Genomic DNA, 13,057 nt, shown 5'->3' on the forward strand with positions numbered 1-13,057 from the left:
GCTCGGGTCCAAATTCCTGACTGTCCAGTGCCTTGGGACATCCTCCCAACGTGAAACGCGCTTTGCCACTGGTTGTTATGCAATCAGGCCTTGGCTGACAGGACTGCCAATGCCCACAGTCTAGCCTGACTCCCTCGCTGTGCGGAAGGAGCTGCCCTCTGCTACTGTGGGGGAAATTGCTTTCTGCCTCTGTGTGACTCCTGGATGAAGCTTTTATCAGTTCGTATGGTGCTGATTAGGACACAGCGATAACTCCCCGTGAAATCCTGTAAAGTAACTTTTGGTGATCTGAATATTTTGTTAATGGAGTTGACAATATTCAGTTTGGAAAACACACACGGCTTTTCCTTCATGCATTTCTGTAAACGTTTAATACCCAATAATCTGAAGTCAGTAAAACTTACAAGGCTATAGTAAACATCAAATGTTGCAGTTCTCCATCCCACAGTCCCTTTGCCTCGCTCCCTCTCTTGCCTCCTTTAAAGCACGGATCAAGACCCTCCTCTTCGACTGCGCCTTCGGTCATCCTCCTACCACTGCCCTCCCTGCCCTCCATCCCGTCTGATCAGGTCAAAATCCGACTATCCAGCGCCTCGGGACATCCTTTCGACGTGAAAGGCGCTATACAAATGTCATTTGTTGTTGTTGTTCTTCATAAATGGGCTAAACTGCCATGAAGTGCTATGTTTTGCTTTTTGCACTGAAATTTCTACAGGAGTCCATTATCTACTAAACAGGCATCTAGTGTACATACAGTGAGCACAGAAGTGCTGTTGTGCTGGGCGGGGACGGGAGTCTTTGGGTGTTTGGTCCATTGTGTGGATGGCTGTGGGGCCCATACAGTAAGGTGACTCTCACATTATTAATTTACCTGCTACTGCGCTTGGCTCGGGCTCTGGCATAATATGCCTCATATGCCTTCGGTTTCAGCTCCAGTGCTTTGGTTGCGAATTCTTCTGCCATCCCAAAATCCTGCCAGACATAATACATATACACACATCAACAAATGTTGGGCACAGTACTGGCTGAGGAGGGGTGGGTGGGGGGGAAAGAAATCCAGTTAATACTGTGCAACCGTCCATTCGTTTAGTGGACTATTAGCCAGGTGATGCCAGCCAAGTGGTCCACAATCCTGGCCCAGGGTAAAAAGAGTTAGTTAAAATCAAATTATTCCAAAAGATACTTCACAGCTCTCACAGCTACTGATGTAACTCAAGACAATAGATTGTTTTGACGCTCAGTCCATATGTTAGAAGGAGATCTAATCCAGTCTGACCACACTCAATTCAGTTTCAACCAAATCAAATTGCTGTATGTACAAATATTGACTGCAGAAGGCGAGAGACTCCAGGAGGCACTGAGGCCAAGTGATATGCAAAGAAACTTGGTTTGTGTCCAGTTGTGACGGATGGTTGACTCAGACCTTCTCTATCCCTCCCCCCCGACCTGGGAACAGGCTTTGAAAGATCCCTGACCCACGATGAGAACCTTTGACAGCAGCTTTAAGCCATCATGTCAAAAAACAAAAAAATAACAAGAGCTGGTACAAATGAGGAGCTGAGGGTGTGCGGCAGGGAAGAGCGGGGCAGGCCCTGCGAGATTAGGACCAGCTAGGCACTGACATAGCAGACGCAGAAACTACTGCTGTCATTTACAAGCTGCTGTGTTGTTTTGAAGCTCGACAAGAGGTTGAAGGAGAGCAGCTCAGTCCTGATGAGTAGGCGAATAGTGCTCGCAGCCTGAGGCGATGTTTCACACCAGGGAACGAATGGTACGGTTTGTGCGATAGAATAACTCATAAATCACGCTTCAAGCATGTCCTCAATGCTTTGTGACAAATATTGTACAAAGAAAAGTTCAACCTCACCATATAAAAGGATAATAATAAGTTTACCCAAACAAATAATAATCATGACCCTTGAGTTTGATACAGCGCCTTATCATGTTGTCGGGACATCTCAAAGCGCTCCACGTAACATACTGTAAAGTGGACTGACTGTTTTGTGGGCGAAAGCTCATTTCTGATATTAAGTGCTGATTTGGTATAAGAACATCTTTGTCAATGCCCGACAGAGGTTGGACACAGCAATGCAATAGCCAGGCAAATTTAATCTGAATGGTTTTACTTCTCTGACATTGCAAATCCCTACATGGGATTTCCCCAAAGTGACCTACTCTCAACCGTTCCCAACAGCTCTCACCTCATCAGCACAGAATTCCCAGCTTCCTGCAGATAAAGGCAATGGGATTCCTTGTATTTAAACAAGTTTATGAATTTGGGTTAGCACATTTTTAAGGTGATTGGTGGCCGCTGCTCTATCAAACTGGTTACCACTGAATTACTTTCAATACATCATGTGGAACACTCTAAATTTGATGTTAGCCTTGTGATCAGACAACGGTTAGACTCCGCTGCCCATGGGCAGGGCAAACATCAAACTGGAACAAGTGGATCATTGAGTTCATGACTGGACTAGAATGGAAGGGCTTGACTGAAGCTCCTGGACAGGGGTGGTGTAGAACTGTGACAAAAGGAACCCAACATCACACCAGCCAGAGAGACGTCCATAATACCTTGCAGGCAGTAAGGAAAGAGTTAAATAAGGTGGATGCCACCTGTGTGAAAGTGAGTGGAAATAAGGTACTGATGTGTTAAAGTACATCTGGTACTTGTTACCTTATTATTGTACAAGGAATAGAACTGGGACAGGAATGTGGGTAACCCCACTCATCGTCTGAAGTTCGGGAGCGTTCCTGCAATACGAATACTGATAACATGTACACAAATGTGATTCTGATTTGGGGTATAATTGAAGGTGTTTTAGGCAGTGTCAGTGAGATACAGGTCTGACTGATTCCCAGCCACCGACTACACTACCAGGGGATGTGGTAACTGATCAATACTTATTTCCTGAAAACCTAATCATTCTCATTATCGCACCCAGTGGTAGTGTGATAATCACTGACTGAGGAACCACAACAAATTAAACAATGGTTTAACATCCAAATTGTGCGCACACTATTTCATCCTTAATTAAATAATAGACAATCTCTTTCCTTGCACTGTGGTAATGTTACTGCATAAAAGAATGAGTATTTCATGCCGTTCTTTGCCTATATGACAATAGTAATAATTCTTGCATTTGATACAGCGCCTCATCACGTCTTCCAGACGTCTCAAAGCGATTTGCATAATTTACTGTGAAGTGAATTGACTGTATATTTTGTGGGCAAAATTCAGCAGCCAATTGTGCACAGCAGCGTCCCACAAACGGTCGTGGACTATATATTTTGTGCGCAAAACAATGTGCATTACTTCACTCAGTCTCAGCCAAGTCAGAGATTTATCTTTTGGTACTGGCGGGAGACTTTTATAGACTCTGTCGAGAATATGTGAAAGAGTTTGTTAAATACTTATTTTGTGGCACAGTTGAGCAGGAGAAAAGCAATTTGGCAGGGTGGGAGCCCTGAAACAGGTCAGCCGACCCCACTGCTGGGACACACAATGAAATTGTGGGCTAGAAACCATGTTCAATCACGTAACGCAGCGTATTAATAGACTGGTGCACCACATGGATTCTGCAGCAAATACCTTGTAAAATGTTTTCAATGGTAACTTTTTGTGGGAACACAGTATTGACCTAGAGTTCATTTCTTGGCCGCCTTTCTGTTGCATGATCAAGGGAAAAATGGTAACCGTTCAGCAATACTGCTTGTCCAAACTACGGTCACACACCCCAGGCTCACAACGTCAGATCGCAGGGCGAGGGCATGTCCGTACCTCAAAGTCTGCCTTGGATCCTGCAGAGTTGCCTGGCCTCTGCCAAGCTCACCTCCTCAGGGCGCTGCTGAGCCCCTTCTCAAAGGAAGATACAAAATAATCTGCTACACTAAATCCCAGGAATAGTATTATTATTATTAAATAATCATTATTCATTTCTGAGGAATCACTACTTCAGTGAGCGAGTAGTAAATGTGTGGAACAGGCTCTCTAGGGAGACTGTGGCTGGTGGCTGTATTATTTAGAAAATGTTGATTCTTTCCAGAACAAATCAGATAAGATTTCTGTTAGGAAATAATATCTTGAGACACAGTATATAGTTTGGGACACGACATGTCATGCGACTGCCAAGATAGTGGAAGGTGAACTGGATGGACCATGGTCTTCTTTTGCCAGCAAGTTCTTATAACAAATAATAATACTAAAATTCTTATGTTCTTATGAAATACTCTGATCATCACAACCAATGTAAATCGTACAGTTATACAGTAAATTGTGAAGTAAAGTGTCTTTAGTAGCATGACTGACATTGCGAAACAGGTACCTTTGGTCCTTTATGAAAGTCATTATAATGTTTTTTTTTACCAGGAATGTCTTCATAATGTTCTTTTTCACCCAATTGGACTATGTAGGTCACATCAAAACCTGTCAAATCATTTTTGCTTCAAACTAGCAAGCACAAAATATTAGGACTTTAGTCTTTATTTAGAAACACAATCCGTCAGTATGTGCGAGTTCTTTTTCCTTTCTCTAATCACAGACCCCCTGACCTATAAAATAACCTACATTTTTCAACCAATTCCTCAGTGAATGAAGCAGCGTTATTACACATATAAAGCAGGGTAGTCTGCTGTGCACTGCATTAAGTGCTAAAATGGCCGAACGATCTGGTTTTCAGTGGTCGAACGAAGACGTGATAAGTCGCTACATCAAATGCAAGGATTATTATTATTAGTCGCAATTCTGAGTCCATCTCTCAAGGCGATGAGCAAAGGCCAGAGAACCAGAAATAAATGACACCTTGTGACCTTTTCTGTATTCTTCCCAGCACTCAGTCACAGAACACATACACCAAAGGTTTCCGTTTACATCCGAACCACACGTTGAGACACTTCCAGATTCACCCTCATTTTAGTCGAAAGCTCTTCAGAGAATAGCCTTCGATTTGAAATCAATCCTGCTTCCCATTCAATTTAGGAATCTGAAACCCAGTGAGAAGTGTGGGCCCACCATGGCAAACTGCTCTCCAGTAAATAAACCTTTTCATTGGCAGTTATTACCCAATTAGAAGCAACTATAAAGATTAAATGTGGTTATCACTACAATGGTCATTAACCCAACCTGCACCAGTTTGTTCAAGTTAATGGTTACCTGCACAGAGGCAGCGGTTCGGGCTGAATCTCTGGTCCAAGGCTTGCGGTTTAAACTTTAGTTCTGGAAATACTAATTAATGTGGAAGGCATGAGGGAGGTCTTGCTCCTTTAAACAAAGAACCGTGCGCTTTCTATTTACCAAAGAGGTCATTGGACATACATTCATTTTCCTCCGACAGCGGGAGAGGTTCAGGAACAGCGACACCTTCAGTTCCCGGAACGTTTTCAGATCCTCTCCGAATCCTTCCCGAGGGAACTTCTTCAGTGCGTACTGGTACCGCTGTGCTGCTTCCTTCACTTTGCCTTTCTGATCACGACAGAGAAGGGGAAAAAAAATGTTACTATCATGGTAACAATAATAATCCTTGCATTTGATACAGGGCCTTATCACGTCTTCGGGTTGTCTCAAAGCGCTTCACAGAACATACTGTAAAGTGAATTGACTGTGTGTTTTGTGGGCGTCTTGTGGTAAGTGTGAGGCGGCAGAAATATAAAATGACAAGAGAGGATATGCCGCTCGGGTGTGACAAACTTCGGTGAACCTCAGTGCAAATTATTTCGGCATCTTTCAAACAAATTAATGATGCCAACTGTACCAGCTAATCTATATCGAAAAGAACAAATACGTTCATATCCAGGTCACAATCAGTCTCGTGCTTGAATCTATGTAATGGAGGAGGCCCTGGAGGCAAGATCTTACAACAGGTAATTCATTGGGTTTGATCTCTCTACTGGGCAACAATATTTATAGATTGACCTTGAGTGATGTATGCTGAAAATGCTTGAGCTGAAGTATGCACAAAATCAAACTGAACAGAAATGGGTTGGATTCAACCACACTGCAACCTGTGAACCATGGCTAGAGCTACAAAGACTATCTTAATGCACTGAGCAATGTAAATGATTAATAGCGGCTGTGCTGTATTTAGTGCTATGAGCAAGTGTTTCCAGTTGATTCAATCCACTGTGTCGTGTACTCTTCATTAGTTCAAAGAAACATCTCCAAAATTCTATTAGTGCCCTTCTTGGGATCAGTAGCCCACAGCATACTTACAATGGTATCACATATCCAGGTTATTCATTAAACGTGAACACTTCTGCAACAGGGATGCTAATGTCGTGGTGAGCTCAAGACCCTCCTCTTCGACCGCGCCTTCAGCCACTCTACTACTACTCCCTCCCCTGTCCTGCAGCCCTCCAGATCGCAACCCTCTGTTCGGGTCCAAACACCTGACTGTCCCAGCACCTTGGGACATCTTCCTGATCTAAAAGGCGCTGTGTAAATGTCATTTGTAGTTGTTGAATGTTTAAAAAAAAGGCGAGATCAAGCTGTATGATTGAAACACAGTTGGAAGCTGCTGAGGTCTCAATGTGTTATCCTGGGTGAATTTGCACACGGTGCCAAGGTCAATAGTGAAGATAAATTACAAATATAACTCTTGCTGTCCAGCCCCAACAAATGTATTTGTTTCAAGACAACCTTTTTGATCTAAGTATGTGGGTAATCCACAACAGATTTCCCTGGTGCCAAAGCCAATCTGGTCAAAGCGCGTTCAGGAATGCGAGTACAGGCAGATGCAGGCTTAAGTATTCCACAAAAACAGTGATCTATGTGGATCTGGGGAAAGAGATGGGGGAAAAATGTGGCCACTGAGGGAAATGGGGCTAGGATTAAACAGTGGAGATGTGGGAATGGATAAATATGGTAAATGTTTCACTACTGAACCTGTGGGAGCATTTGTGCAATACTCTCCCTCCACGAGACAGAGTGGGTAAGATGAAGTCAATCAAGAGTAGATTTACAACAACAACTTGCATTTATACAGTGGCCCCTCACGCAGGGTAGTGTCCCAGAGCGCTTGGAGCGGATAGAGCGCATTTAGCATGGCAGAGGGCTGAAGAGAGATGGATACCTTAATGATGGGAGCAGCACAAAGCATGGGAAAATTATCCAAAAGGGGTAAGAAAATCTGGGGTAAGAAAGTGTGAACAAAAATGTAAATGTTAGGGTGCCAGGTTAGGGTGAACTGGAGTTTACCCGGTAAAGGTTAAGTATAAAGCAGCTTTGCCCCACCTTGTAAAACATGTCGCCTTCTTCCATCAGCTTGCTCAGGAGGATGATCATGATGTCTGGTTTGGAGGTGGCCATTGCCCACGTGGCTGGACCTGCAGTACACAGGATGCATGAGGGGTAAAACACACAGAATGACAGGGTAGGAAGTTATATGGAGAACACCTATAGGTGATTGGAGGTAGAGAACAACCTACTGTGCTGCTGGAGTATTCAGTCACAGAATCAGCAATCCAAATGGTATTTTGGTTCGTTGAGGTCCAGAGCTTATAATATTTGAACGCAGACTAAAATCAAATTAATTTAATCCTAAACCTCAGGTGAGTGGCAATGCAGTTAATCGTGCACGCTACTTTCTACGTGGTGCACGTTGGTGTGATTGTTGTACAGTATTAGGAAGCTGTTCATGTTTCCACTCTGCAGTAAGCCTGTTAAATCTTTGAAAGTGGAGCAGGTAAAAGCTCACATAGGGCCCTAATTAGCCAAACTTGCGAGACAGATTTGCTTGCGAATCTCTGAAATGGTTTTGTTTGCAAGATTCACTAACCTGCTGATTGTTGAGGTGTAATTAACAAATAAACCGGCTGTCACACGCTCAAGCCAGTAGTCCCAAGCACTCTAAGCCTGTCAGGCAGTTTGCAATGTAATGACTGTAACTGAGTTTCTGATCAAACTGTGGAGCAGCAGTGAACTTGAGCACCGCTTTAAGTTGTGTATGGAAGCTACAAAGACAGTTTATATGCCAGTCTGATGTATTCATTGGGTTTTCTGCCCAGGCCTCATTTTGTTCTGACGACTGAGAATGAAGATCAAGAGACTGCACATACTTAACTCAAATCTGTCTGTTTAATAGTGATTATGGAAAGGAGGAGATTCTCACTTTTCAGACAGAAGCTGAATCACAACTCTCAGAGAGAGAGAGAAAAAATATAGTGGTGCTACCTGAAATATTTTAAAACTATATTATCAAGTTTATGGTTCATTTGTTCCACTTCAGTCAATAAGCCTATTTTGTAACGAGATGCATGCTGGCATGTGTAGAACGGTGCTCTGAAATGCAACTGACCAGCCCAGCGGCAAGAGTTACAGCTTAAAATCATCATTGGAAGGTTTAGTTAAATGGGTCGTTGCTCTGCCCTGAAGAGGTCAACCAGTGAAAAGGACAATTATTAGCAGTGGCTGTAAAAGAGCGGGATTTGTGGCTTTTGGGAGATCAGAATAATTTCAAAGACAAACAGGACGGTTCTGTGGAACCCAATATCGAATTTGACGGATCCCTTTAAAAGAGGCAAGGTCATCAATTTCCACCAACGCAGAAACCCGACAGGGTTTATCTAAATGGGTGGTGAGCTGTCTCGGCCATCTTCACTATTGCAGTGTGTGCTCTAAGTTTCAAAGGCATAACCTTTAAACTATTGCACGACAATGCAATTAAGCTGCAGCCCTGTAAAGCACTGTTGATTGCAGGAATGATAAAGGGATCTTCCTGAGAATTACAGGTTAACCACAGACAGCTGGGGGACGACGATGAAATAGGAACAGGAGTAGGCCATTCAGCCCCCCCCCAAGCCTGTTCCGCCATTCTATAAAAGCATCGGGAGGGGTCTTGCTTAGCAATATTTACTGGAATTGTTTTGCAGAAATTATAGACCGAGTGAATGGAATTGATTGCAGATATTATTTTACCTGAATTTTAGAGAGGGATTCCACAGCCCACTGTTGCCTAAGGTTCACACTCTGCATTAAACTGGAATAGCAAATGCCTATTTGGTAGAAAGCAATGAACAGTGCAGTATTGGGGTAGAATAAGACTTGATTTACTGGTAAGTCACAGGATTGGGACACTGGGGCTGTTACATATAAAGATAAAAGAGATTAGTAAAGAGATAGTTACAGGTGGTGGAACAACTATAAAACTCAAGAATGACTAAAATTGCTGTGAGATAAAAGGTTTCAAGATGATGAGATTTAGGAATCGATCCATTGAAGGAATCTTAAGGGGAGCTAGACGGACTGACTCACTGTGACTCGTCCTCTCTTGAGAGACGCGCAGGATGGTGTTGAGGGAGAGAGCGCGCACTAAGTTTCCTGCATGCTGCAGGCGCTGAACACCATCTAACTGAACTCGGGTTAGTAATCTGTTGTTGTGGATGTTTTATTGGAAATTAGATCTGCAAATCATACAAAGATTTTTAGAACATCTTTGCAGCATGTTTTAATTTGATGATTATCTCATAGCTCATTCTAATTCGCTCTATTTGGGACCATACACTTCAACAACAGTGCCTTGGGGTTATTTTAAGTTGTTTAGAAACTAAACAGTTTAATTATTATTGCACAAAAGTGCCTATACCATGGCTGTTGGCCAAAAATATTTCTATTGTTGTGCTTCTAGCTGGTTTAGGTCAGGAAGTGGTGAATGCAGTGAAAATGCTGAGAGAAGCGAAGGTGGCTAAAATCGCTGACCACTGTGTCTTGGTATAATGATCAGACTAACCAAGTAAACATACAAGTTGTAACAATGAATTTGCCAAAGAAATGAATACAGTTAATACATGGCATAAATTACCACGTTCAAATTGGTAAGTTTACTGAGGGTCCCAGAGTGGATTTAAAAATAATAATAATCCTGGATTTGCCATAGCGCCTTATCAAGTCTTCGAGACGTCACAGAGCGATTTGATTAACAAGTCAACATGATTATGTGTTGCTTTCACTGACGTCTTTTCAAGCCATCGCAAACAGCTTCCATTACCTTTACAAGGTTCTCAGTGACTCAATTGCACGCAGATGTCTGTGTTAAGGGCGTCATTTGAGATTTTGGATTTAATATGTGACAAATCTTAAGATGGGGTTGTCTTATGTTATTTGCATAGGTGCTTGCCTGTCAAGAAGATAATCTCCAAGGGATTTGATCTGAAGCCTCTTCAGATCCACATTTCAGCCTCTGACAGTCATCAGCAATGTTACAGAAAATTAACTGAAGAATTAGTTTCATTGGCAGCTGGCTGTCTGACTGCAATCTCCTGGGCCATGACGACGGAAAAATATTGTAATGACTGTTTATGAAGCTGGCATGTTGATACGCTGCAGTATGAATTCATTGTAGAAGGTTGGCACATTAGATGGATCATCAAATGTCTGAATATTTAGTATTCAAAGAATTCCTGAATAACTTTGTTCAGTGTCTGTAGGCTTTTAGAAACCAGCTTGAACGTGCGTCGTGGGGAGGAGAGATATCAGGTCTTTGGAAGGAATTCTCTTTTAGATCAACTATCCTGAAACTAGCAGCAAGTTGGACAAGTAAAATTAGTGAGCACATGTTGATGGGATTAACTGTTATGGGCAGAGATAGCAATTTACTTGCATGTTGCACCGTGGTTGTGGACAACGGATATAACCATGTTCTTGGATTGCGAGGACATGTGAGAGTTACAAATTACCAAGGATGTGCAACAGTGAACTGCATTTTTTTTTATTATTTTACCTACTGCCAAATAAGTTGTCCTCTACAACAATCCTATTGGGTGTTTTTCATTGAGAGAAAGAAACTAAAACACGAGGATTTTCATGCAATCCAGACTCAACTAGGAAGAAAGCCAAAACTCAAAAGTCATCAGGATGTACCTCGAGGCCGACTCGGGAGTGTTTGGCAGCCTTTTGAGTGATGAATGAAGAGTGCGGGTGGGAGGGAACGAAGGGAATTGGGGGGGGAAACAAAAGGAAAAGGAGAGGGTTGAGAGTGTGAGAATGAAAAAGCGAAGGAAGCAAAAAGGAGCAGTGAGCAAGCAGCAAAGCTAGTGCATCAGCAAATCATTGTACAAAAAAACAGCATATAGGTGGTGCGTGAAGGCACACCAGCTATCTGAAGCACATAAAGCTATCTAAAACACTCACACACACTCGCACATACACACAAAAGCAGCAACTCTAGAGCCAGAAGAAACCAGAAAGGGTCCCCCGAGTCTCAATTCTTAACGTAGACACTGAATTTCACCAAATAGCACACGTGATATAAAACAAATAGATTTAGATTCCCTCAATCGTGTATTCACACAAAGTAATTTGAAAGAATCTTGTCTGATTGAGACTCGGGTCCCTAAAAGAACCTGAAACGCTAAGTGGTCCAAAAAAATTTCCCAGGCCTCACCTCAAGTTTTCCTTTTAGGGTCTTACATTGTAAATGCACCAGAAAGTCAATCGCAGTACATTGAATTGAAGGTCCGACTAACAAGTGACTTTGGGTTTGATACGGCACTGGAATACCATTTCATTACAACACAACAAAATCAGCAAACCTTAAAAATAAGAATGGAGGTGGGAACCCTTGGAAGGGAAATCCATCAATACAACAATTCACGAGATAAAAGATACATATATATTTTGCTCTTCACAGTTCTAAGAAACAGACCGTTTACACAAGGGCTGGTAACTTTCACTTCCCTCGGCACCCGGACTTGCGTTCTTGAGTGCATGGAGTAAAATGCCTTGTTATCCAGTCCAGAAATCTCATACAGCCTTTCAGCTACAAGACATTTTAACTGTAGAATATCGATCATTTTTACCAAAGTAACCTCTGTATTGTGTGTGATTTATAGAGGAGCAGTATATTCAAACTGTATATTAAAGCAAAAATACTCCAAACAGGATTGAGACTGGCTGTTCACCAACTCTCTAATCTCCATGCATTGAAATATTTTGATTTAACAACAAATTATATTTGTATAGGAACTCTCAAGTCGGTAGGACGTCCCAAAGCCCTGGACAGCCATGGATTTGGACCCGAGCAAGGGGTCAGGATCAGGAGGGGTGGAGGGCAAGGTTAGGATGGTAACCGAAGGAGGGTCTTGATATCTTTTCATTTTAGCAGCATTTAGCTGCTAAAATGAAAAAGCTATTTGCAACAGCATCAGTAATAATTAGTGGGTTGCTTAATAAAATCCCAACATGAACGATGGGATTTCTGAATGGCAAAGAAACACATCATTCTATTCCCAGGCCCCTGAAATACAGTAGCATTTGGTGAAGTGCATCTATAAGCACAGATAAGGATCTCAACACTAGAGTCCAAAAAGCATTTAAATAGGTAAAATGGCTTCAAATAGTTCTTGAGGAGGAACAGATGAAACATCAAGGTCTTGACATACTGAGTCACACAATATACTGGTTCAGGACATCAAATAGTTTTCTGGAGGTTGCAGCCTGAATTATTAATATCTTGTGCAGTTAAGCTCATTGATGTGGATTGTGGGTGAAGAACAACCTTCAAGAAAGGTTCACGTGGATAGGATTCTGACAGCATTAATGTGTCTGGAGTCTACACAAACACACTTGCTTCTATCACAGTGTTAACATCACAGCAAACAAATACATCTGCACCCCCCCCTCTCACAGGACAAAGATCAGGATCATAATTTACTTCCAAAACATTGCAGGATTGCTTTGATGACGCATCTGAGAGCTGAGTGTAGGAGACCTCCTCTTTGCCTCTATCCTGCTCCCCCACAGTGGACATAAATTACATGAGCAATTAGCCACAGCAACATTAAGAGGAACCAAGTGAAATGTACAATATAAACAATCAAATCTCTCAAAATTATCCAAAATATGAGAATGCTGTTTGTTATCAAATTTGGATCAGAATTATGATGAATTTGGTAACATTGGTGTGTCTGCACTGGTTGAGATGATTCGAGCTGACCTCGCCCAAGGTCTCTGCTACACCTTCATATGATGCCCAGAAAAGGGTAAATATGGGGGACGGAGGAGGTAAGATCAGAGAATACAACATTAAATGACATTTACACAGCCTTTCACGTTGGAAGGACATCC

General features: G+C 42.3%; 1 protein-coding gene across 1 annotated transcript in view; it reads right to left on the reverse strand.

Annotated features, from left to right (window-relative positions):
• The window catches only part of LOC103187735 (protein TANC2), a 140,033-nt gene that overhangs the window by 5,942 nt on the left and 121,034 nt on the right, over positions 1–13,057 (reverse strand). The window contains exons 25-27 of the mRNA XM_042343161.1: positions 7,229–7,320; positions 5,315–5,461; positions 872–972 (exon numbers count right to left, since the gene is read on the reverse strand). Coding sequence (XP_042199095.1) covers positions 872–972; positions 5,315–5,461; positions 7,229–7,320 — 340 coding nt within the window. The remainder of the gene's footprint in view (positions 1–871; positions 973–5,314; positions 5,462–7,228; positions 7,321–13,057) is intronic.

Source organism: Callorhinchus milii, unplaced genomic scaffold (assembly GCF_018977255.1).
Source record: "Callorhinchus milii isolate IMCB2004 unplaced genomic scaffold, IMCB_Cmil_1.0 Scaffold23, whole genome shotgun sequence".
NCBI lineage: Eukaryota > Metazoa > Chordata > Chondrichthyes > Chimaeriformes > Callorhinchidae > Callorhinchus > Callorhinchus milii.